Source organism: Aulonocara sp. 'chitande type north' Nkhata Bay, linkage group LG5 (assembly GCF_057382095.1).
Source record: "Aulonocara sp. 'chitande type north' Nkhata Bay isolate Kocher_YH1m ecotype deep benthic linkage group LG5, A_spYH_male_GT1.1, whole genome shotgun sequence".
In the NCBI taxonomy this organism is placed as follows: Eukaryota; Metazoa; Chordata; class Actinopteri; order Cichliformes; family Cichlidae; genus Aulonocara; species Aulonocara sp. 'chitande type north' Nkhata Bay.
In genome coordinates this window covers 24,848,123-24,872,809 of record NC_141348.1, presented here as the reverse complement: position 1 = coordinate 24,872,809, position 24,687 = coordinate 24,848,123, and the positions used below count along the sequence as shown (strand labels likewise).

At 42.1% G+C, this 24,687-nt stretch overlaps 1 protein-coding gene across 3 annotated transcripts in view; it reads left to right on the top strand.

Moving 5' to 3' along the window:
• Positions 1 to 24,687, top strand: part of celsr2 (cadherin, EGF LAG seven-pass G-type receptor 2) — a 71,254-nt gene that overhangs the window by 10,799 nt on the left and 35,768 nt on the right. For all 3 annotated transcript variants that reach the window (XR_015129100.1, XM_086292401.1, XM_086292400.1), the window contains exon 2: positions 15,995 to 16,696. Coding sequence is in view for 2 of the 3 variants with exons in the window: in XM_086292401.1 (XP_086148527.1) it covers positions 15,995 to 16,696 (702 nt within the window). In the remaining variant the exon portion in view is untranslated. The remainder of the gene's footprint in view (positions 1 to 15,994; positions 16,697 to 24,687) is intronic.

Genomic DNA, 24,687 nt, shown 5'->3' with positions numbered 1-24,687 from the left:
CGTGGGCCTCGCTGCTGCACGCTTGGTTGCGCTGAAGGTCCAGAGGTGGTGAGGTAGTGCAGACTGAAGGTGCGGGTGAGATGGGGTGGAGGGGCGGGTGAATGACATCATCTATGTGTTTGGAGGGGAAATCATGTTTGGGATTAAGGCCGGCGCATCGCTGGGGCGAGGCCTTGCGGTGCTTGCATATATCGTAGCATTGTCCTGCATTGTCCTCGAGATCCCAGCAGACAATCGGAGTGGGCTCTGTCTGCTGCTGCCCCCACCGCCCGCCCCCACCCCTCTAACCTCCTTGTGCCTTTGTGTCCACTTGTTTGCACCAGTCCTGTCCGCTACGGGAGAGTCTCACCAGACCTGCTGTTCCTTCATGTATTACACGGTTTGCAGTTCAGTCTGTTGCAGAAAGCTTTTGGTGAATCACCAAGAAAACAAACAAACAAACAAACAAAAACAACAACACATAAATCTCAAGTACAGTGAGTCCTTATCAGACGTACTTGCTACAGGAACGATAGTGGAGCGCACAACTAACTCCACATAAAAAATGTGAAAAAGGATCCGATATGTTGGCTCACCAAATAGCCTTATCCGTCTCAAACACCTTATATCGGTCGGACTATAGCGAATGCATATGGTAGTGACCAGTTCAGGGCATACCATGCCTCCAGTCATATGACAGCTGGAGTAAAAGCCCACTGCGAGCATGAATTGGATAAGTAGAAGAAAATGGATGGATAAATGTAGCTGTTCAAATGGATACAAGTAATAGTTAAAGGGTTGAAAAAGGTGAATTTGAAATGGTAAACTGTCTAAATCTACAGCTGGTGGATGAAATGCAAATTTGTCCAAAAACAACATAAGCGACAGTTAAACTGTGTGAAAAACTTTGAAAGTTTATCTCTCTATGCTGTGGGGGTGCATCAGGGCTGGGAGGCACAGCTCTCCAACAACAACAGCATTGACAACAACAACACACAGAGCACTTTCTTGTCTCCTGTGCAGTGACGATAACACCAAAGCTCCACCCGAGTCCAGAAATCACTACGAGAAAAGACGTTTCTCACACTGTGAACGTGACAGATTATGTTTATTCAACAGCCTGTTGCCTTTACGCTACATTGCACTCATTTAGTACTGAACCAGGCCGAGATTTCACAGTGACCTGGTTTCATATGCTTCAGCTCTGCAGTTCAACCTGTCAACACAGGACCGTTAGACACGAGGGTACGAAGTGCGACTGGTAGAGGTGGTGAACCCTGGAGTGCAGAATTTTAAGAGGTTTCATTGCTGACTGAATTATGTTAAGACAGACTGAAGGGTGGGGAGCTAACTACACAGATGGTGTCATCCTGAGTTAGCTGAAATGGTGTGTTTACACTTTCACAGTCTGGTGGCATTTGAATGAATGAATAACTATTTTTAGAGTTCACTTAGGTTCTTTTTTTACTTTTAGCACCTTTCCTGATCTGGACTGAATGTTTTCCACATCGTCTTCTAAAAATATCTCCCCTGTCACAGTGTGCAAAGTTTTTTTTTTCTTTTTTTCTTTTAAAGCAGAGCTATCAAAGACAGAAACCGGCTCTGTTTTGCTGACTCCTGCTTCAAAGCATCTCAGTTGGATGACAGTTGTTACTTTGCTGTTGGATGCTCAGGATCCAACATCATTCGCTGTTGGTATGTTTGAGTAGCGGCCTCCTGCTTGGTCACGTCTCTGCATGCTAATGTCTCTTTACTGTTGCGCTGACATTGGTTTTTCTTTGATATGTAAATGTTCAGATTCGAGGAGCTCGAATTCTTTTCTGTGACTCTGAAGCCGCTTCGCTGTAGAGGAAAGGAAATCTGTGGGCTGCCCTCTTGTTGCAGGTTTTCAGAAACAGCAGAAAAGTGTCATCAGGGGATGCTCTGGCAGGGTCCACAAATGAGTACTGATGGCCTCTCTCCAGCCAAGTCAGCTTTCCTGTGGAATGGAGAAATCAAGAGAGGGATTTACTCCGACTCCCCAGGATTGAAATCCTTGGGTTGACATTGAGCTACACAAGCAGTTTTCATTATTGACTTCACGGGCGGTGGAGGAAATGTGTTGTTGTGGTGTGGTTATCATTACAGCTGATCTCTGGTCTCTTTCTATTTAAACCTAACTGCTCTGCAGAAAACAATAAAAACAAAATTTATTTAACTTGTATTTTCTTAATGAAACGGTGTCAAATCACATAAATAAACTTGCTCACGGGTAGTTATGATGCTCGGTGTATTTTTTGCTGCTTGACGTAATGGCTCTAACACTGCTCAGATACAGATCGCAGTAAATCTGCTGCGTAGGAGTTTTCAGCGTGCCGGCCGTTCCCTCCCGCGTGCGAGAGCTGCAAGTGGGCTTTCTGTTAAAGCACGAGCTGTTTGTGTTCAGTTGTGTTGTTTTTCCCAACAATGCACTTGAGGTTGGAAGGGCTATACAAAAACCAAGCGCACATTTGCTTCTGTCGCCTGTCACCGTCTGTAAGGCTTTGAGCTGCAGTTGTTCAAATATGTTTCTCTTGATTAGAGAAGCTCTCCCTGCTTTTCTCTCCAGGCTGTTACTTCCTCAGCTGTGTTGACTTCGAAGACAGCAATATAAATGTATGATGATAGCGGATAGTGTCGCTCAATGCACACAAATCATCCCACAACATTAAAACCACCTGCTTTTTGTCGCTGGGGCATGGCTACAGTTGCTTGGTGGGAGTTTAGAGAATTGGGCTTGTGCCGCCGCTCGATGATGCTCAACGCCATGAGGTTAATATTAAAGACACCAAGATTTCTCAGTGCAAGTGAAATGTTAGGAGTCAGTACATTTGAAGCTCTATTAAGAAATCTACTGTATATATTTGCAGGCTTAACAATTTTGAGAACAAGATCACTGTGGGCTTAACGGATATAAGGTTTGGCACCACATGCAGTCAGTGTTCATTGTGGAGACACTGGCGTGGTTGTCTGTTCATGGGAAAGTGATTTAGGTGTATTTTTTAAATTTGTTTTTCTCTTCTTTTTGTGTTATGTGACTTGTTTTGCTTCTATGGAGTATGAGTCTGGAATAATTAAGGATTGATTGATTGATCAGATTGAGATCTGGCAGTGTGGAGGTTGCTGCTGCTGCTGCCCTGAGGGGGTGTGTTTTGTCTGCAGTAATAATTAGCTGGTTGGTACGTGTCAAAGTAACCTCCACATGAATGTCAGGGCCTAAGGTTTCCCAACAGAACATTACGCTGCACTGCAATGAAATGATCACAGCTTATCATGTCACCTGTTCAGACAAGCAGACAAATTATTAGTAAGTAAATAAAGTTTATTTTGAAACAAAGAGCAGTCAAAGAGTCCTTAACAAAGGTAAATAGCTAAAAACCAGCCCACGCCAAAGTAAAGTGGACACACAAACACTACCCAGAATGCATTTCTCAACAGATGAGTTTAAGCTGCTTTTAAAGGATGTCAAAGAGTCAAAGGTGTGAAAAGAGCACGGTAAGCTGTTCCACAGTTTAGGCTTGTAAGGAACAATCCACCTTATGTTTCAGACAGAATTATATTGATCAGTTGTTTTAAAGAGCTCACTACACTACGATCAGCTGTAAGTTGTGTCATTGCAAAGTGGAAGCATTTAGAAACAAAACCAAATTGCAGTTAAAGAGCAGGGTCTCTGAGTCACCAATGCTCTGTTGACACAGTAACTGCAGAGCTCCAGACCTCCTCTGGCACTAACATCAGCACAAAGACTGTGCGCTGGGAGCTTCACGGCATGGGTGTCCGAGGCCAAGCAGCTCCTGGCAGCGTAATATATAGGTGGCCCAGTATGTTTTTCCACATTGTGCATATAAATGGATCCACTCAAATATGTTAAACCTTCTCATAGAAGTGTGTTTGGCAGTAAAATCAAAAATATGTGTTTAGATTTCATTTGACAAAAGCAGATGAAATATAGACAGAAAACAGGAAGAAGCAAAAAGTATTGTTTAGTCTAAAGTAAATATAAAAGGCCAAACAACGTGTCTAAAGAGCAGGAATTGACACATTATGCATTTTCTGTATAATTTCCATAAAATGCAAAGTTCTTTATTCTGAAGCTCTAACATCAGATTTTATATATGTTTGAATAAAAAATACAATTCAGAGATTTAGGGATCATTGCTGAGTGTTAAGACACCTTTGAAGCGATTGATAGGGTACAATTTAGAAAAAAAGTCTTCTGAAAATTCTCCAAGTCTTGTCGATTGTCAGTTTTAAGTTTTTAAGCTGGTGGGTCTTTGTGGGGGAACCTGTGGAGTGTTGGACTCAGTGTTAAAAAATCTTAGCTGTGGCTCTGTGCAACCTCCCTGTGGTGTGACTGAGCCTTTGGTCTTTCCTGAGAAGCTTTTCTCAATTTCTGATGAGTGGATGATGATGTGAGCTGCTGCTGGTGGGTGGAAGCCTGGCAGGATTTGTTAGAGCATTTTATGCAGAGGGGTTGTGGTACTGGTAGTGGTGGGGGTGGTGGGATGTCAGCCTCAGCCTTTGCTTGTCTAAAGGGGATCAGTAAAGGAGGGGAGTGAGGAGGGGTTAGGGGTAATGGGATGAAAAAGCTACCCCTCCGTGCAATGCCTCACTTCCACCTACTAACCAGCCAACAGTCTCCATTCAGACCGCAGCTGAGTGTGCTTCACCTTTCAGCCCTGCTTAATTCAAACAGGCCACATTTTATTGCGCCCCATTTTGATCAAAAGAACCCGAGACTCCTGCTTCTGAATTAAATGAACACCAAACTGAGTCCTCTTAGCTTTAATTAAGGAGGAACTGGATAAGCTTGATCTAATAGATATTAGGCAATTTTAAAGTCTGCCAGGGAACTGGGCCGCAGTGCTCCGTCACCACCACGACAGACTTTTTGTTCACTCAATTTCAACTCAGCCCAAACGAGTACTTACCAGTGTCTGTCCAAGACTGATTTGAGCGTTTCTTTTTAATTGGAAGAAGTTGATAGAAGCTCAGCTTGCTCACTGGTATGAAGGTGGGTATTAAGCCTGTTGTCGTGCTGGGCTTTAGTCTCTTCCTGTGTGTTCAAATTAAGTTGTTTCCCAAGGAAACAATGATCAAAAAGAAGAAAAACAAAAACCTCCATAAAATTGTTAAAAGGAGTTTGTGTGGTTTAATTTTTATTAATTACCTTCCATGAAAATTGCTTCAATTTGAATGTAAGTTGTTAAGTCAAAATTCAGCACAACACAAGTCGTCTTCTGTAACCTCAAACTTGTTTTCATACCGACAGGTCGCAGCACCTGTAAAGTTTAGCCACAGACTGACAAACAGGCCATAAATGTGTCTCAAAGTAGCGACGCGAGTGAGCCGCTACAAGAAGAACAAGTTAACTGTGAATGAATCAGGGTCCCAAACACACATGCAGAGTTCAAGTAATTAGTCTGTGTGATTAAAGGCAGCTCCAGGGGAAGAGTATTTAATTTAAATTAAATGAGTGTGTGTCCCTGTTATTGTTGGCCCGACAGAGCCTGCGGTCTCTGTGGTTTGTTTGATTGACTGTGCGGTATGAACGTCTTGCCTTTCTGTGACCTTGTGTGGACACAACTGTAAAGTGTTGGTTAATCATACATAGATGTAATACTTCTGACAGTAGTTTCACACTACAGTAAGCTTGTTAATATTATACTAATACTTAGTGAAGAACTCTTGGAGTGGAGCTGCTTTCACTGAGTTTCACTAGACTGAAAGTTGATATTCAGATAAAACTTGTCATTGTAACTGACCCTAAAAACCTCAGAAACATGGTGTCTAACCAGATGCTTACTCTGGCATTACCTGGGTGTCTGGTAACACTGTGAGGAATCTTGGAGCCATTTTATGGCCTTCAATGTGCATATTACACTCATATGTAGGACCGCTGTCTTTAATCTGCACAATATCTCTAAGAATAGAAGCATCCTATCTCAGAGTGAGTAATAGATGCTGATGATGTATTACTCATGCATTAAGTACTTCTAGGCTGGACTATTCAGTATTATCAGGATTTTGATTATTCCTGTTGTGATAAAGCTTGTAGTTAGGGCTGGATCAGGATCACGTGACCTTGAACTCTCCCTTAGTTATGCTGCTACAGATTTAAGCTGCTTTTTAATTTTTCTCTGCTTTCTTCCGTCCTGGTTTCTTCCTGCAAAAAGGGAGTTTTTCCATCCCACTGTCACATAGTGCTTGTTCATAGGTGGTCACGTGATTGCTGGGGTTTTCTCTGAGCGGTTGTGGCGCAGTGAAAGAGGGGGTCATCTACCACGGTTGGTGGATTGATCCCCTGCTCCTTTAGTCTGCATGTCAAAGAATCCTTAAGCGTGATACTGAACACGTCGCCCCTGATGTGCCCATCAGGCATTAAGACATCAAGGTTAGTGCAGATATGTCAGTAGCAATAAGACAGACATGAACATGGACCTTCTGAGACGTTTTGTACAGAATATAACTGATCGGTATTTTGTAATATTTATTTCTGATTAATATGCTTTTGATTTTCTCTTGGTATTTCTTTTCATTTTTTTTTATTTATATCTTTCCTCAAGTATGCAAATAAGAAAAACAAACCTGTAAGTTTGCAGAGCGACTCGCAGGTCGGAGCTGTAAAGGCTGCGAACTGCAAACACATTTGCAGGCCTTATCCCTCCGAAGTGATTTTTAATTTATGCTCTTCCTGCTGATCTTAGAAATGGGACCCCGGCTTTGTGCTCTTTGATGTACTGAGTACTCGGTGCATGCTGCACATACTGTAGTGCGTTTCTTTTGAACAACTAAGACAGGCTCTGCTCAACCTCATTACCTTCTTACCCAGAGGTTCCCCCCCCCAACATGACACAGTTCTGCAGCGAAACACACAGCCCCCTCTGAAGCAGCATCAACCTCTCCAGGTCACAGATTAAATGCTGTTGTGCTTGAGTGAGATGTTCTTTGGGTGCTATCATTAGACATGTGATGAATGGGTGTTTGAGTGCCATTGTTTATCAGCTCTCCACTGTCATTATGATAAATGCTATTTTTATAGTAGGTCTAATGTGTTTCCCATCCCCACTGTAACAGGAGGTGTTGTCATTGGCTCAGTGTTTAACCAGCACATTAGTGTTTAATGTGTGTGTGACATCTGCTAAAGTTGCTCTGAGCAAGAGCGAGCAACACCGTCAGTGCTGACATAATATAAATAATGTCCATATTTCAGACAGTACTAACTATAAAAAGATCTAGCATGCTAAACTTGGCATGCTAATTTTAGCATTTTAGTATGCTAACATTTGCTAATTAGCACCAAATACAAAGTACAGCTGAGGCTGCTGAAAATATCATGAGTTTAGCATGCATTTATTAATAACTTACAGCCCTTTTTTAACTTGGTGAAAATGCTAAAATTATTAAACTTGGATGGCATAACTTTGCAGATCAGGTAAAGGTTCACAGACTTAACTGAGGTAATAAGGGGTTTGGTACACAGGAAGAGCAGAGAAAGGAAAAAATCCGGAAACAGAACTGTGAAAGAAATCCAGGTGGAACAGGTAATCACACAGGAAAGAGGCACAAGAGGGCAGGGAAATAAAATCCACAAAAAATGAGAAAGATACAGTGATTGAGACATTTCAGTTAAGACTCTAAATGGCGCTCGAGGAAAGTTACTGGGAAATTTGAATGTGCATACTCGAGTAAACAGAAATCCATGTTTCAGGTGTTTCAGCCATATTTTTGGAGCAACCAGCCGATTAACATTGCTACACTAAAAAATATAACCAAAAATCTTCTAAGGACATTCAAGTATCCTTAGAATCTTACAATCTTGTGTACAGTTAAATGCAGTGTTGGGTAAGTTACTTTAAAATAGTAACTTAGTTACATTACTAGTTACTTCTCTCAAAAGTAACTCAGTTACTTCAAGTTACTCGTTACTTTCAAAGTAACTAGTTACTAGGGAAAGTAACTTTGGTTTTACTCAGAATTCTCTTGTTAATGTGTTTCTTCCATAACTTTGCCAGTCTTCTAGCTTGCTTACTTGCCACAGTGCACTGTGCCACCTACCAATAGAAAGGAAAAGATAATGTGCACATTTCCACGAGAGAAATCCCACGCCTGGACCGTTGTTGACCGCCGCCATGATTCTAGCCTACGTCACAACGTCATGTGCGCTTTTTACATCCAACACAAAAACTGCAGTCGTGGTGCTTTCGATTGTACTCAGAACTCGGAAATTCTGCCTTCTGAATAGGAAGATGTAGGCAACACCAGACTGCAGATGAGCTGCATACAGGGCTGGACTGGGACAGAAAATTGGCCCGGGCATTTTGACTAGAGACCGGCCCACCATTATAGGAAAGATCATAAAGCCTTTGAATGATAATAAACACTGTTGTGACAGTGATGTACACAGTTTTGATGGTATATATGCATCAATCTATCAATCGTTTGTTGTAAGATTCAGATCATTATTTTTTAAAAGCGAGACATTTTAAATGAGAATAAGAAAGAAAAGTATTTCTTTGTGCCCCCCTCTCCCTGTTAATGCCATTCCTGGCCCCCTGGCAACACTTTGCTAGACCCGCCCCTGCACAGTTACCAGCTGTCAGCTACCTAAAAAAGGATCCTGGTGTTATTTGTCTCTCAGAAACGGTTCATAACTTCCCTTCAACTCATTCATGTCACCTAAAAGGTAAACCTGTTTCTCCATCACAGCTCTGATGATTCAGTAAGGACATCTCCTGGTTTCATCTTCATGTTTCCCTCTCACCAGATAACCAAACTGACATAATGACCAGCAGCTTTACAGCTGTGGCTCCAGCAAACATCAGCTGATACTAGAAATTAATATTAAATAAATTCTAACAACAGCTGATCAAGCTTAAACGTGCTGCTGTTGTTTAGCGCGACATCCACTGTTCCTTTTCACCTCAATAAGAAACGCGTAATATTTTCTCTGAATACCAGGCGGGACGGTTGGCAACTCTAATAACTTATGAACAAAATAAAGTTCAACATCATTAACTTCATAGCACCCACCCAGCTGTATAGAAACTCCGTCATGCTAGCTAGCACGCAGTATGGAAAAAGTCAGAATAACGAAAATAAACTCCACCTAAACTTGGTTTATATCTGACCCAGAGAGACTGCAGGTCATAACTTCTTACCTGAAGTTCAGTTCACACTTGGACCGGCGGCCGCCTCGGGTCTCTTTTCCTTCTGCGTCCCCTTTCCTTCATCCACCTGCTGGCCTCCACCACTTGCTAATGTTACTGAATCTGTGGAAGCTCCGCGATAGCCACCACACGAAGTAACGAGTAACGACCCTATCTAAATCCCAGTAACGACTAACGCGTTCCTGATTTTGGCATAATAACTAGTTACCGTGCTCGTTACCACAATAATAACGTAGTTACTGTAACGCGTTACAGTAACTACGTTACTTAATAACGCGTTAGTCCCAACACTGGTTAAATGTAAGGTTAGGAAGAAGTCCACAGATTTCAGTAGGTGTGTGTTCATGTTGTCAGTAGCCCCTTGGTATTACACCTGGGGCTAGTGACAACCTGCAGGAGCTGCTTAGCCATGGAAACCCATGCCACGAAGCTCCTGGTGCACAGTTTCTGTGCTGATGTTAATGCCAGAGGACGTTTGGAGCTCTGCAGTCATTCAGTCAGCAGAGTGTTGGAGACTTTCACGCACTTTGAGCCTCAACACTTGGCGACCCCACTCTGTAACTTTACATTGTCTAAGGCTACGTCCACACTAGCCCGGATAGATTTGAAAAACGACGTTTTCGTCTGAAAACGCTCCCCATCCACACTAGAGTTTTCAGTCGTTTTCAGAAGACGACCCGTTTTCAAAACGAAAACGCATTAGGGTGGACGTAGCCTAAGTTGCTGTGTTTTCTAAACACTTCCACTTTGCAGTAATGCCGCTTATAGCTGGTGGAGGAATATCTAGGTGGGAAGAAATTTTATGAACTGATTTGTTTACTTTACTGTACCGTACTCAAATTTGGTGAGCTCTTGCAAATGACTGATTCTTTCACAAATGTTTGTAAAGGCAGACGACATGGCTAGGTGTTGGATTAAATGATATGCATGTAGGATTAAGGCCTGGCTTAAACTTCAGTGTCTGTTCCTCTTGGCTATATATTTAATGTAACACCACAGTATATTGGTTAATCTCACACTATCATGAGAACAGTAAAACATATGATTTGAACGTAGTGTTCTCATTATGGTAAAGCACTTCAGCTAAACTGCTTGCTAAGCCCTTCGTTTTCATTGGCTCAGCGTTTAACCAGCACATTAGTGTTTAACACACGAATATGTTTGTGACGTCTGCTAAAGAGCAAGAGTAACACGGACAGTGCTGACATAAAAAAGCCACTTCCTGGTTTTCGTTAATTAGCTTTTGTCTCTCTCTGTCTCTCTGCTAGCTTTTAGCCGTCTGAAGGTGAAACCTGCTGTGTCTTTTTCTTTAGAGAGGTTTGTGTTCCTTGAGTGAGATGCAGCTAGTCTTGTTTTTTTGTTTTCTTTTTGTTATCCCATCTCACCTTAAAATTCAAAATAACATCTTCCAGCATACAGAGAGGAGGGTAAATAGCTGATAAACTGTCACTTCACAGTTCAGGGGGACTCAGAGGGCCTGGGTTAGTGTCACAGTGCTGGGTGATGTCTCTGTCCTCTCAGTAACTTGGTCACACAGTCTTTCTGATCTTTATCCACCATGACTTTGTTGACATTTTCTGGGATTCAGCTGGGAGATTTGATGGCAACTTTGTGGTCTAATTAGACCAGTCTCAGTGATTTGTTCTCTCTCTTGCTCTTTGTCCTGACCTTTCTCTCAGTCTTAGCCACTAAGACCCAGAGAAAGCTTTAAAAAGAAATCCATATAGTCTGGTTTGAGTATATATTTCCTTATATCAAGCACTTCATTGTAAAGATTCTTTGTGTCCATATAATTCATGCCAATGAATTATTTGATTTTCCTTACCATTAAAGCCAGGCTTTGTTGATATTTCAGAAATGCAAAGCTGAGCATTTCTCCTGTGCAACATCCTGGCTGATAATTTATGTTCTTGGCTTGGAGGCCTCAACCTACAGTCAAAGGAGGCCCGTCTGCATCTCTGAGAGACCTCTCTGTAAATCATAATGAGACAACCTGTTTACATTAGTCTCTTTATTACTGGAAATGTATTTGGCTCTGATGACATGCTGGATTTTACGTTAGAAAAGGTGAGTCATGACCTTCAGAGTGCTGTGTTTACAATACAGACGATTCAGCTTTTATCAGACAGTGCCTGTGCTCGTCTCACTCTTAACTTAAAAGCAATAAATGCGTCAAAATCTGTGCACGTATTAAATTATAAATGCAAAAAGTCTTGCTGTTGACTAATGACTAAACTAACCATCTCGCCTCTGCTTGTATTGACGTATAGCTCGCCACCACCCACCCACAAACACACACACACACACACACACACACACACACACACACACACACACACACACACACACACACACACACACACACACACACAATGCTGTACACAGCCTTGGCAGTGCTGCAGCCACAGTGTGTGTTTAATCTTTTCCCTGGCGCCACTTCCTAGCTGAGAGCATTCCTGGCACCCAGAGGCCCAGAGGGGTTGGAGTTGTGGGCTGAAAGCAGTGTCACACTTCAGAGCTGGCAACTTGTCTTGTTACCAACTAAGCATCTCTCTTTTCCTCCTTTTCTGGCCCAAAATGCTTCGCTTGCCCTCCGTTCCTTCAGCGAAGTATCCTTCCATGGAGAATGACCTCTTTGAAGGATGGTCTGGTTCCTTTCAGTGGAGATTCTCCTCGCGCTCAGTTTCCCAGCGCTGCGTCTACCTCTGGAGCGCTGCCCGAGTCCCCCATCCAAGAATGTGAATTGGCAGAGGACATAATTAAGGCGATGTCTCTCCTCATACATGGTCTAACCTTTAAGAGCCCCGGTTCACTGAGAGCTGTGTTGTTCTGGCTACTGTTGCTGCAGAGTATCAGTTAATATACGACTTGAATAGATGAAATGGGTTGTTGTTTTCTAATTTAGTTTTCTAATAGAAAGTGTGTCTACAGTTTGCAAAAAGCACTGCGTTACGTTAAAGTTTTACTACTACTTTATTTAGTAGTAGTAAAACGCTCTGCTGCGGCAGCATGCAAGAAACAAAGCCCAAACAGGGTATTTCTTTAGTAGTAAGCAGATGAAGAATCACATACCTAAATTCGTCCATATAATCATAAAGTCTTTATATTTTCCACGGTGGGCAAAAAATGGAAAATTAAATATTTCAATTTAGTCTGTGGAAATATGTTTCTTATGTACTGTATGTTTCACTTGGAAAATAATCAAGATGTTATCAGATAAGCTATCAGAAAGTAATTTCAGAGACAAATCGTAGCAGACTGTCACTAAAATCACTGGTTTAAGCCCTGAATACACTGAAATAACAGGTCGATTATCCTGTGAAACCTCATATTTACATAATTACATAATGAAAACTGTAACTTTGTAGCTTCTGCTTCAAATTAGTTTTTTTCTAAAAGAAGATAGAGCATCATCTGCCTTTGTCTTCTCTTTGTCACCTTCTAGACTCTTATCTGCAAACATTTCCTTGTGTACACAGGTGTGTGTGTGTGTGTGTGTTTACAGTAGAGTGTGAATTAGGAGCGACCCTCCTTGTTTTTGGTCTTTGATTTATTCCCTGCACTTCCTCTGCTAAGGCCCTGTATTATTACAGTGCTGGAAGCGCTTGAGTGAAAACTGAAGGATTAAAGCCGTGTCAAACATGCTTCTCTGTCTCACTTCCTCTATGAGCCCCCCTCTCCACTCGTCCCCATCCCACCCTCCTCTTCTTCTCCTCCCCCTCCCCCTTCCCCCCTCCCCTTGGCACTTTGTGTTTAAACTTGTCTGGTGCCAAAACAGGGATCTGGTAACTTTGAGCAGTGCTGTTTGTGTGAGTCCTGCTCACAGGTTCTGCTCTCTGGCCGGCGTCCAGTAACCCCAAACAAAGCGTCCCATTGATTGTTTTGGAGGGAGAGGCCGAGGCTTGTTTTAGTGACACATTTGATTTGATTAAGCCCGCTTTGTGTTTGCTCTCGAGGCTACAGAAACCCGCGGGCCGGCTAGATAGACAAAATGATAGTGGTCTCTCGCCGTGACCTCAAAGTAAGCCTGTGTAGCTTTTTAAAGGCGGATTGATGTAAGCTTCCTCTTGGAAAATAAGAATGTTTCAGTCTTTAAATAGACTGGTTCAAAATAATCAAATACAGATTATGGTGTTATTCTGCGATTACGGTGGCTGCAGTAGTGGCATTTCAGCAAAAGCCACTTAGGATTAATTAAGACACATGAACTTTTGCATCAGCCTTATTCTGACATTTTGCTATAAATGCTTAGAATAGAAATGATTGTACATGCTTCTTTCACTGCTGCTGTTGATTTTTGAGCATTTTTAAATAATTTGTTGGCATAAAAAGGGAAAAAGAGAATGTTTGTACAGCTCAAAGTGTTTGAACATTGTCAAAGTGTTTTGGCAATTTATATTTATGATGACGATAAAGCAAGAGATGTGCCATGTACATTTAAACTGGTCCTAAATGTTAGGAGAACATTTAGCAGAAAGGAATTAGGTTTTCAACAATGCAGTGCAAACTGTTTGTTGTGTAACTGTATGCTGGCTTTGGCCCTTTGTCACTGGGCAGAAAGCCAAATGATCCAGGTTAGGAAGTACATTTGTGTTAGACTGTTTCTATCAACTGGATTTAGAGCAACATTGAAGCTGTAACAGACCAAAAAAAAAAAGGTTTTGTGCTTGTTAGCCACGCACTGGACTTCCCTGTGTGCTCCTTACTCACATCAAGGCTGTTTTCATTATAATTTTACTCCTCAGTGAGCAGTGCTCCGACTCGTACTGTTCAACTTCCAGCTCATACTTGCTGATGAGCATTTTTACTTTATTGTAAATGGGCTCACAGTGGGGGGAAAATAACCCAAAAATATCAGCTCAGCAAAGTCATAAGTCAGTGCAAATGTTGGCCTGATATGATGCAACATAATGTCTACATTAGAAAGTGGACTCTTTAGTAAAGACCTAACACACAAATTCATGCAGTCAAGACATCATGTACAACAGCAGGAGTAAAACAACACTGGATTCAGAGCTGAACATTTGAAGTGTACTGATAATTAAATGCTACCAGGATCTGGTTTTAAAAACAAGAGATCCGCTGAGCTGAGAATTGCTGAAAGTGGTGAATTTGAGACTCGAGGCTTTCAGCGTGGCATGTATAATGAAGTAGCATCTCTGCTTCCGGACAAAGAAAGCAAAGAGTGAGCTGTGAATACAGGCGTGAAATTGCTGATTAGAAAGTTGGAATGTATTGAAAGAAAACATACACTTGTTCTCTCTTAGGCTGGCATTCATTTCTTATCTACTCTGGCACAAAACAAGAAAAACACCCGTCTGAGCCAAGAACAAGTAAAAAGGTGTTATTATTAGAATATTTATCAAAACACCAATTTGTACATTATTGTGGCTACTGTCTTTGCTTTATATCACCGTCCTGAGCATTAGGAAAGATGCTGCTACACTGTGTGGAACAGCTGTGTAAAGCCACCACCATTCACCTCCATGCACCGTCATCTGTCCTGCTGTTACAGCTGCTCCGTGTGTTGGCGAGACTCAAGTTTAGATTATTATAATATACTTTGGAGGATAAAAACATCCTGTTATTTCAATTACATTATGATGGCGTGGCATATTTTTCCTCAACTTCCCCAAATCAAATGTATGTGTGTGTGTGTGTGTGTGTGTGTGTGTGTGTGTGTGTGTGTGTGTGTGTGTCAGATCAAAGTCAAGGATTGCTTAATACTAATATTATTTATTATTTAAAACACATTAATGAGCTGCAACATTGCTCTACATTCCTATATGACTGTGAACACTGACACGTCTGAGTCACTCCTATGTATACATGCCTGCTTTTTTCAAATGCTGCAGCACCAACTGTTAACTCATGTCTGAAAATAGTCCCCGAACAAATACAGCGTTTACTTTCCTCTGAGTAACCGACTGCATCTAGCTTCTTCGAAGTGTATTACTTCCTAAATCAAAGTGGATTTTTTAGTGACGCGTGCTTTGACATTTGTGTGATTGGGAAGGCCGGTAAGCTGAGAGCCGCAGATCGACTAATGCCTCGTTGTTTTTCATCTTTTAAAGATTTTTCGTGACAACGTGACATAAAACCTGGAGTACATTCAGCCTTCTTCATCCAACCCACACACCAGCACTTCGCAATCGTCCCCATCGCTCTACTATTGGCTACCGTTTTGAAGCACTGAGTACGGCGTTTTGGCCGTCGACATGTTTTCTTTAGAGCAGCAAACAACCATATTTGGACGAGAAGGTGGAGTGCTGTGTTCATTAGTAAGCTGCATCCGTAGGCTGTACGTATGCATCCTGCAGACACAGATATCTGATTGTTAGTGCAGCTTACATTTAAACAAAAATAATGCACGTATTTCACTCACTGGGAAAACAAATGGAGCCCAGACTTCTTGGGTGGGTTGTTAGCTCAGTTAACTGCATGGTAAGACATAATATTTTCCAGGAAATCACCACGAGTATGCTCCAGGGGTCAAATTCAGAAGATCAAGATCAGAATAGCAGGTAGTGATCAAGTTGGCAGCCACCCGTCACACAGCAGTCTTTATAATGCATAACTTCAGGCCCAAATACAGGTGAAGTATGTTAGTTATGGAAAGTTCATCTCTACTCTAAAGAGGCCAAACCTGTTTGTATACCAGGCTGTAAATGTGATTTTTGATACCTTTAAGTTTGTCATTTTAAAACTGAAGTCTATGGAGACTCATTCGTTTTTTCAGTCCTGGAGGTCGGTACTTGGTTTCTGCTAAGAGAAGTTCCAAAACTGCCATTTTTTAAACGTTTTTCTTTTTCTCCTCTGTTTCTCAGATGGTGTCCACTCAGTCTCAGCTCAGTGCATTCTCCAAGTCACCATCATCACAGATGAAATGCTGTCCAACAGCATCACGTTGCGATTGGCCAACACCTCCCAGGAACATTTCCTGTCCCTGCTGCTGTCTCAGTTCTTGGACGGCGTGGCCCGGGTCCTGTCCGCTGCCCCTGAAGACGTTGTGATCTTCAACATCCAAGATGACACGGACGTCAGCGCTCGCATCCTCAACGTCAGCTTGTCGGTGGCTGTGCCCGTGTTTGGGGAGGGACACCAGCGTCCCGGTGGGCTCGGTCACGGAGGCGACGGGCCGGGGAGAGGGGCTGAGCCTGGGGAGTTTTTTGGCTCGGAGGAGCTCCAAGAGAGATTGTATTTGAACCGCAGCCTTCTCGCTCAGATTTCCTCCCAGGAGGTTCTTCCCTTTGATGACAACATCTGCCTGCGCGAGCCGTGTGAGAACTACATGAAGTGTGTGTCGGTGCTGAAGTTTGACAGCCTGGCGCCCTTTGTTGCATCCGATACCATCCTGTTCAGACCCATCCACCCCATCGCTGGGCTGCGCTGCCGCTGTCCCACCGGCTTCACGGGGGACTACTGCGAGACTGAGATCGACCTGTGCTACTCTAAACCGTGTGGACCTCATGCCGTGTGCCGCAGCAGAGAGGGAGGCTATACCTGCGAGTGCTTTGAGGACTACACAGGTGAGACACTTCACTGAACACAATAAGCACACTCTTAGACACAACTTAATTCAATAATTGACCCAGTTATGTTGCGTTCATGTTAATAGACATATGAAAAGAAAAGCTGTCAGCTTTTGGCCTCTTTGCCTTCTTCCACATGTGGTGTTTTCTTAACTAGTATCTAACTCATGGGCCTGATCCACCACAAGGCTAACACAGAGAGACAAAGACCACCACTCTTTTTTTTTTCTTTGCTACTCTTGTGTAATGCGTCCTTGGGTTTCTTGAAAGGCACTATACAATTTGACAGTGTTTGAATTTAACAAAAGTGGGGAAAACAGTTTGTTGGTTTCACCTTTAGTTGCAACGATTTTCTGGCATAGTTTGCAAAGTACTGTGCTTTGTTGGAGGTTGTTGAAGTAGGTCTGTTTTGAGGTACTAAATCGTCAACAGGCATTCTTGTTGGCTCACTAGGGAAGGTAAAAGCATCGTGCTGCTGTACAAAGTTGTGTTATGGCATTTTTATATCACATAAAGATTTATACGAGTATAATTGTGGACGGTGTTTGCCCTGGGATAGACTGGCGGCCTGTCCAGGGTGTACCCCACCTCTCGCTCTATGTCAGCGCCCAGCAACCTCGAAGTGAAATAAAAAGTTAAAACCTAAAATATTGTATTAAAAACCCTCCTCTAAACTTCAGTTGCCAGGTTTTGCACCATTCTGCTGTGTGCAGAAATGAGGTTTTAGCAAACTGTCACTTTCAAGCTCCATGAATTCCTGCTGAAAAGCACCTGTCTTCAAGTGTTTGGTCCCACTAGAAAGTGAAGCAGACCAGTTTCTGCCAAGCTGTTCACATGTCTGCTTGTCTCTTCACAAACTCCCACGGGGGCTTTAATGTCTACATCTGTCCCTTTCACTCCCCTTTTCAGCTCTTTATACCCACAGACCGTCCACTTCACTAATAACCCGCTCGGCAGACACAAGCTGAGTGATGACTTATTTGATTTATCCTCATGCAGTAAGTCACAGCAGAAGTAAGCGTAAAAACATGAGCTGATTAACTGCTACACATCTGTGTGACCTCTGACTCACTTACCGGAACAAGATCCATAAATATCAGAATACTTTTTCTCCTTCTCTGTTTGTGTATTTGTGTCACAGCCACTGAATAAACTGTATAGTTATAGACATTCACACCTACACTTATGGGCTCAGCAGTGGACGGGGTCTCAAAACTAAGATCCGAGGAACAGGAAAAGTGATGATAAAACAGCTCTGTTTGCTCTCTCATGTTTTTTTCTGAGACTGGGGACATTAAAAAAAAGTTGTTTACTGTGTTTTTCAAAAAAAAAAACCAACAAGACCACCAGAGCCCTGAGTGGAACAAGGGGAGGAAATTATTAAATATACATGGCTACAGATGGAGCGTGTCCCCTAGCTGTGAAATACACCACGGCTGAACAAAAAAGCATCACAGAGCGCACACAATGTCGAGACGGAGAGGACAGAAGCTTCCATTTCCAGTGATAATGAAGGATTAATTTATCACTGTTGGCAGCAGAATGGTGAAGCAGTTGCAGGAATTGTAATTCATTCATTGCTCTAAAAATTATTCACGTCTTCAAAGGGTTAAAGAGGGTCCGCTCATTCGGTTTATAGTTAAGGGGAAAAGGGGGAAGTTGAAAAGGAGTTTAAAGAGAGTGAGAGTTAAAATATGCTAATTAATACAGTTTGAATATTAGGCTAGTTACCCTGTCTTTTTATTGAGAGGTTAAGTGGGTCAAATACTGACTTTTTAATGTGATTTAAAGTTTCATCTTGTCTTTGAAGCCCCCATGATCGTATATTTATGATTACAGAGGAGCATTTTAACACCCTCTTTTCATCTTAGCTTGTTTATAACACAGAATAATATATACATATCTATATATGTGCACTTTATATGTCAATAATTAATATTCACAGTCAGAAGCTATGTGTAAGTGTAAGATATAGACTGTATATAAAAGATGGAGAATGTCACCTGCTTATGCTAACTAGCTTCTTTTTTAGATTATATGTTTTTGTTAGTTTGCCTGCTAATTAAACTTAGCACACAACTGCATCTTAGGCCTCTGAAAGTTTTTCTCTATATCAGATATTGTAGCTTTATTATGTTGCCTAGCAACCACCTACCAAAAGGCTAAATATGTTCCTTTCATGGTGTTTATGCATCTACAACACCTTAAGTTTTGATTTATTCATAAATACATTCAATAAATCTGTGTGATGTAAGGCATGCAGTTAATAAATAGCATTATTAAAAACCCAGCAATACAAAATATTATGAAGGCATTTTTTTTTTTTTTATTCTCTATTTTGCATGCTGAAGCAGAAAATGCCCTTACAACAGCTTAAAACGACTATAAATCTTTTATTAAGTGTTGACATATCTCATACATATTCCATAAAAGGGTGTAAAATAAAGAGTGCACATTACATATTTATTCTTTACTTACTGAAGGGATGATACTTAAATAAGAGACAGTTGTTTTGGAGCTGATTAGTTTATGCGCAGATGTGTAGCAGCTGTGAAATCAAGAATGCAAACCTGGTGAAGGAGCACTTCACTTCCTGAATAATCCGAAGATGATTACATTGACTAAGATCTGCTTGAAAAGGCCTCTAGTTTAAAAAAAGAAAGAGCTGAACTGAAGAATTGCTGAAAACCCCGCTGTTGTTTTTGTGCTCTCATTAATAGCGTTGCTTCCTTTGTTCCTCATCAGGCAATGAAAGATTTTTTTTCACCTAGAGCTGCTCACAAAGACTCAAATAGTGTCGGCATTTGAGTGTGTGGGCTGGGTGGCTCCGAGTCCAGGTTGAGTGGCACTTACATATTCTTGCACAGTTGTGGGTGTTGGAGCTGTACCGCAGGTGCTTTTAACGTGAATCAGCAGAGAGGGAGTGAATGTGCGAGTGGGTGAAGTGGGCGTATTTTTGTCCACAGTTAGCTAGATTCATTTGCATCACTTGATGAGGTTTAGACCCCGATGCAGAGCATTACCTGAATATGATGCAGCGGTTTACAGTTTAAGATGTCTCACTTAATCGGTTTGATCACCCAAGGTCATTTATACACGGTTATACATGACGTATTCTCCTCTGATGTACAACTCCTGCTGCCGTTCCTCAGTTCATCGCTCTCTACACTTCGATGGGGCTCAGTGTGTGTGTGTGTGTGTGTGTGTGTGTGTGTGTGTGTGTGTGTGTGTGTGTGTGTGTGTGTGTGTGTGTGTGTGTGTGTGTGTGTGTGTGTGTGTGTGTGCGTGTGCTCGCTCTGTCTCGTTCAGGTGGGTGGCTAAGTGCTGTATAGCTGTGATTTTGTGTAAAGAAAGGTGGACGGACAATCTGTGCAAGGTTTATGTGTTAATGGTGCGTGTGCGTGCGTGCTGGGCAACTGTTGGACTGTAGGCGTCACCAGATGGTAGCAGGACAGAAAATGAAAAAAGAAAAAGAAACAAAAATGTATAACAGCCATCATCGTAGCTGTTTTTCAGAAACACAGAGTAAATGATTTGGCTCCTCCGATTCATTCTGTAGATGACGAACAACAAGACTGTTGTCCTGCTTTTGCTCTCACACATGGTCGTCTTAAAACACACGGCAGGAAGGATGCTCCTCTTTTCGAGCTCGCTGCGTGAACGTGACTTCTCGTAGGAATCCTGGATGTGTTTGTGTTGATCATTCAGCAGATAACTACTGACCTCCACCTCCCTGTGATGATGAGATTTTTTTCCCCTCTTTGCTAATTCATACAGTCATTGAGAATACATTTGTGGGCTTTTAGTGCAGACATGGTTTGCAACAAAAATATTCACACTCACATTTACAAATCACCATGAACTCCTGCCAGACACACTGCAAGCCACTACAATTTTCCTCTGAGAGATAGCATGAATAAAAATGTTACCAGACACATCGGGGTGTGTGTGTGTGTGTGTGTGTGTGTGTGTGTGTGTGTGTGTGTGTGTGTGTGTGTGTGTGTGTGTGTGTGTGTGTTTTGGGTTTTTTTAATCACAGCATGTGCAAGATGCAACAGCCTCACTTTTTCTAAAGACTTTAGCTTGGGGCATCAGTCGATATGGATTCCCTGAACTGACTACCTCGCGTCTACCTCACTGTGTGCCCTTTGTCTTTATTTAGCAGTCAGTGGTGTAGAGAGGTGCACGAAACACCTGTAAACACCTCAACTTCAATTTCAGGGATTACTTGTTTTATGTAAAAAGATCCAGGACATCAAAAACTCACAGAGCATGTGTGGTCTTAATGCATGCAACAGATGATTTGACTAGTGATGAGGAAATCAAATTTAAGTGAACAAGTCACATTTGCCTCATTCTTTGTCCCTGATTTTTCCCTCGTATTTGCCTTAATTTTTTATTAATTAAAATTATTTTTGAGATGATAGAAAATGAACGGAGAGAGAGATGCTGAGTGATCTGATCTCTGTGTTATACGTATGTTTGCGTTTGTGCACGTGTGTGCGTGCGTGCTCGTGTACCCAGATGACAGATACAGCCAGAGGTCATGTATCTGTTGGGCTATCGATCACTTTATCTCATTATTCCCGAGTGGTTGCTCGCTTTAGCTGAACACTTTGCATATGCTCGCCCTGACCTCCTTTCTGTTACAGACAGGATTCTTGTTTGTTCTGTGATAGTGGATTTTACTCCCGGTTACTCTGCGTTTTTCGGTGCGTCCGGAGGGATCCACCCACCCGCTCTGTTTCACTGAGGAGGAGCGCTGATGCTCTTCTGTTACCTAGCAGCTCAGAAACACCCAGCTCTAAGATCTCTGAGGAAATGTCCTCTCTAGGAACGGTTTGCACAGACGGGTGGTGCAGAGCTGCACTACGACCAGATATGTTTTTTTTAATGTATTTACAGCATCCATGCCGTCATACTCACCCTGCTACATCAAACACAACAAAGCGATAGGCAAAACATGCATTTTTTATTGCTAATTGGCCTCAGATAAAGTGCAGCTGAATGTTGTTTTTATGTGCTGAGAGTGTGAGCCATAAGGAGTAGGTGTTGTTTACTGAGATAGCCAAATAATTATTAGGTTATTTTGTCATGTTTTGATTTTCAGGGGTACATTTAGTTTTTTTTGTTTCTCTCTCAGTGTGACGATCCTGTGGGATTTATGATTATCTAAAAATACTATGAACCCATTTTGCAGATAAATTATCAGAGAAAAACATGAAAACATGAATCATTTTGCTATTTGTGTAGGCAGAGGTGTTAATATCCTATTTTATATTCCATGATGTTATTTGCTTTGAAGCTTTTAGTTCATTTTTACAGTTTGATGGTGCCAAAAGTGACGTCGGCCTTATTTTTAGCTATAAAGTTTAATTATGGTTATTAGCAGAAAAGCGTATCTACAGGGCTTGCTAATAATATATAAAGACTGTGTAATGTATATATTTAGATGTACTCACAAGAAGTAGAAAATGAAGGAGCCCAGTGGTTCCTCCTGTCTAAATTAAAGCGCGATCTCTGAGGTGTCTGTTCAATTTGCTGCTTAATGATTCATGCCGGCAGCAAACAGAGAGTGAGGGCACTGGATGGACTTATAGAGGTGCGTAAACAGAGCACAGGAGATGTGTCTGAATTATTGATCAGGACATTGTGTGGAATTGGGATTGTGAGCCCGTCCCCGCCCTGCTGCGCCGCTCACCTGGCAACACAAAGCTGCCATTTGCAGCACCTGTGGTGCAGGCATCTCCGCAGGGAGCCGGCAAACACTGAGAAGCATTTTACCTCAGATCAGTGAGCATGATCTCTACAAATTGCTACCAAAATGTTCTGACTAATGTGCTTTTCCACAGTAAAGAAAACCTTGATGTTACTGGGACTTTTCTTCAGCTTCAGCTTCAGTGTGTTTGTCCACAGCAACTGCTTAAAGAAACAAAAGTGCTCTATTGCCTAAACAGCAAGTTGCTGAATTAATAACAAGGTTGCCAGCAGTGTAACAAGAAGGTTTTATTTTACAGCTGGCTGGCCATCAGTGGCTGTTTGCTCTCAGGAAGCATCAGTAAGAAGAGGACAGCTAATATCTGCAGGATGACAGGTTGGAGCCACTGTTAGGCTTCACTCCATCTGGAACAGAGCACTGACAGATTTTGACTTTATGCCACTTCAGGAAAGAGCGCACTTAGAAAGTGTTCACGATGGAGACAAAATACACTGTTGTCCAGTTTTGAGATATTTTACTCATTTTTCCATTTAATATTCATTTTATCCCACAACTCAGAGTTGAAGCAGCGGTTTATCTTTTAACCTCCCCATTAACCATCGCATTTTTATTCTGCAACCCTTCGGTGGGCCCTGATCCCCAGCTGGGATGCTAAAAAAGCAGTCTACAGTTCATGGCAGACTGGGTGGTTCCCAGGTTGTTCCTGGCCAAATTCCTCTCATCTGAGGAAAACGTCTTATTAGCGATTATTAATAAGAAGTTATGAATAAAGGAATGAATACTATGTCGATGGTTTTCTGACTGAGAGAAACTGTGCTGTGAAAGCGTATATATCGGCTACAAATGGGCCCAAAAATGTTGTTTCTCAGCATTAATCTCTGCATTCTGAACGTGTCTCTGCTTTTGTGTTTATAAAATCTTTTCTGTTAATCAATAAACCTTCAGAGTCAATATCAGGAAGTCTCGACCGGCAGTTCCTGAATTTATTGAGACTGCATGGATGTTTTCCAACAACGGCAATAAAACAAAAAGGCGTGCTTTCTGTGGACTGTGAATGGAGTGATTAATAGTGAAGGAGTAAATGAAAGGCCTGTGTATCAGTGCTGTTGGATGAAGATGTGAGCTGTGTGTGTGTGCCAGTGTTACAGTAGTGTTGCACGCAGCGGAAGTCTTCCACACTGCTGGCTTAGTGGCTTTGACACAAATTCCTGTTCGCCCATGGGAGAGCGAGCAGTCTCGCCTCAGCAACCGCTGCAGCCTCCCGTCCCCAAGACCGAGACAAATGGCACATGTGAGACGGACAGCGCTGCAGAGAAGGATGAAGACTCATTCATGGAGTCACAGTACACCGTGTGTCGCTGTCCCACGGCTACCCTGGTCCTTCGCTTCACATTGATCAGAGTCTTCCTTTACTGGCCTCATGTGACCTCTAACATCTCACAGTTCATCTCTGTGGATCTGGGACTGCAACTAACAATTCTATCATCACTGATTGAACTCTCAGTTAATCCAAGAACTGCAGGGTTTTTCCTGGCTCTGAATGGGTGACTACATGCGTAAACAGGATCTCAGTCCATGTGCAGTTTTTAGCATTATTCTACACATTTAACTGTTTTTCCTGATAGTTTGTTGATCACAAAATGCCTCTTATGTCTAATGAAACCCTATTTAACAAAACGGATTAACTTGGAGGTGCTAAAAAAGTCCTCTATGCAGACAAAACATCAACAAAAATATTTACCTTCTTATATTTTTGCTTTGGAATAATACTGATTTATTTGATTACCAACATTGCTGTTCGCTTATTTTCTGTTTATCTGTTTATTGATTAGTAAACGTCTTGTTTCCAGCCCGGTAGTTTGCCCAACCCACTATGAAACTTTACCGAACCCCAATGGATCAAAATAGCTAATTCTCGATGGAGTTCTAAAAATGATATTTTTTTTAGAGGAAAGGTAGGAGACAAGCCCTTTTTTGATTTCAAGTGATGAACTCGTCAAGTGTCTGAAAGGTGTGGAAAAAGCAGGGAGTAATCATCGGGAGCCACCTCAGTCTGCAGCAGAAAGTGCAATCATATCGTTTGAAAGCTTCAGAGTCTGAATGCACTTCCAGCTCGCTGCTTTTCAGCCATCGTGTCATTCTGCTGAATATAATTCAGCACAAACTGCAGCCTTATTCCCAGAGGGAGCAGAGGGAGTCATGCTGGGTGTGATACAGAGGAAAGAGACAGCCTGAAACTGCAGGCACTATCAAAGAGAAGCCAGTGTGC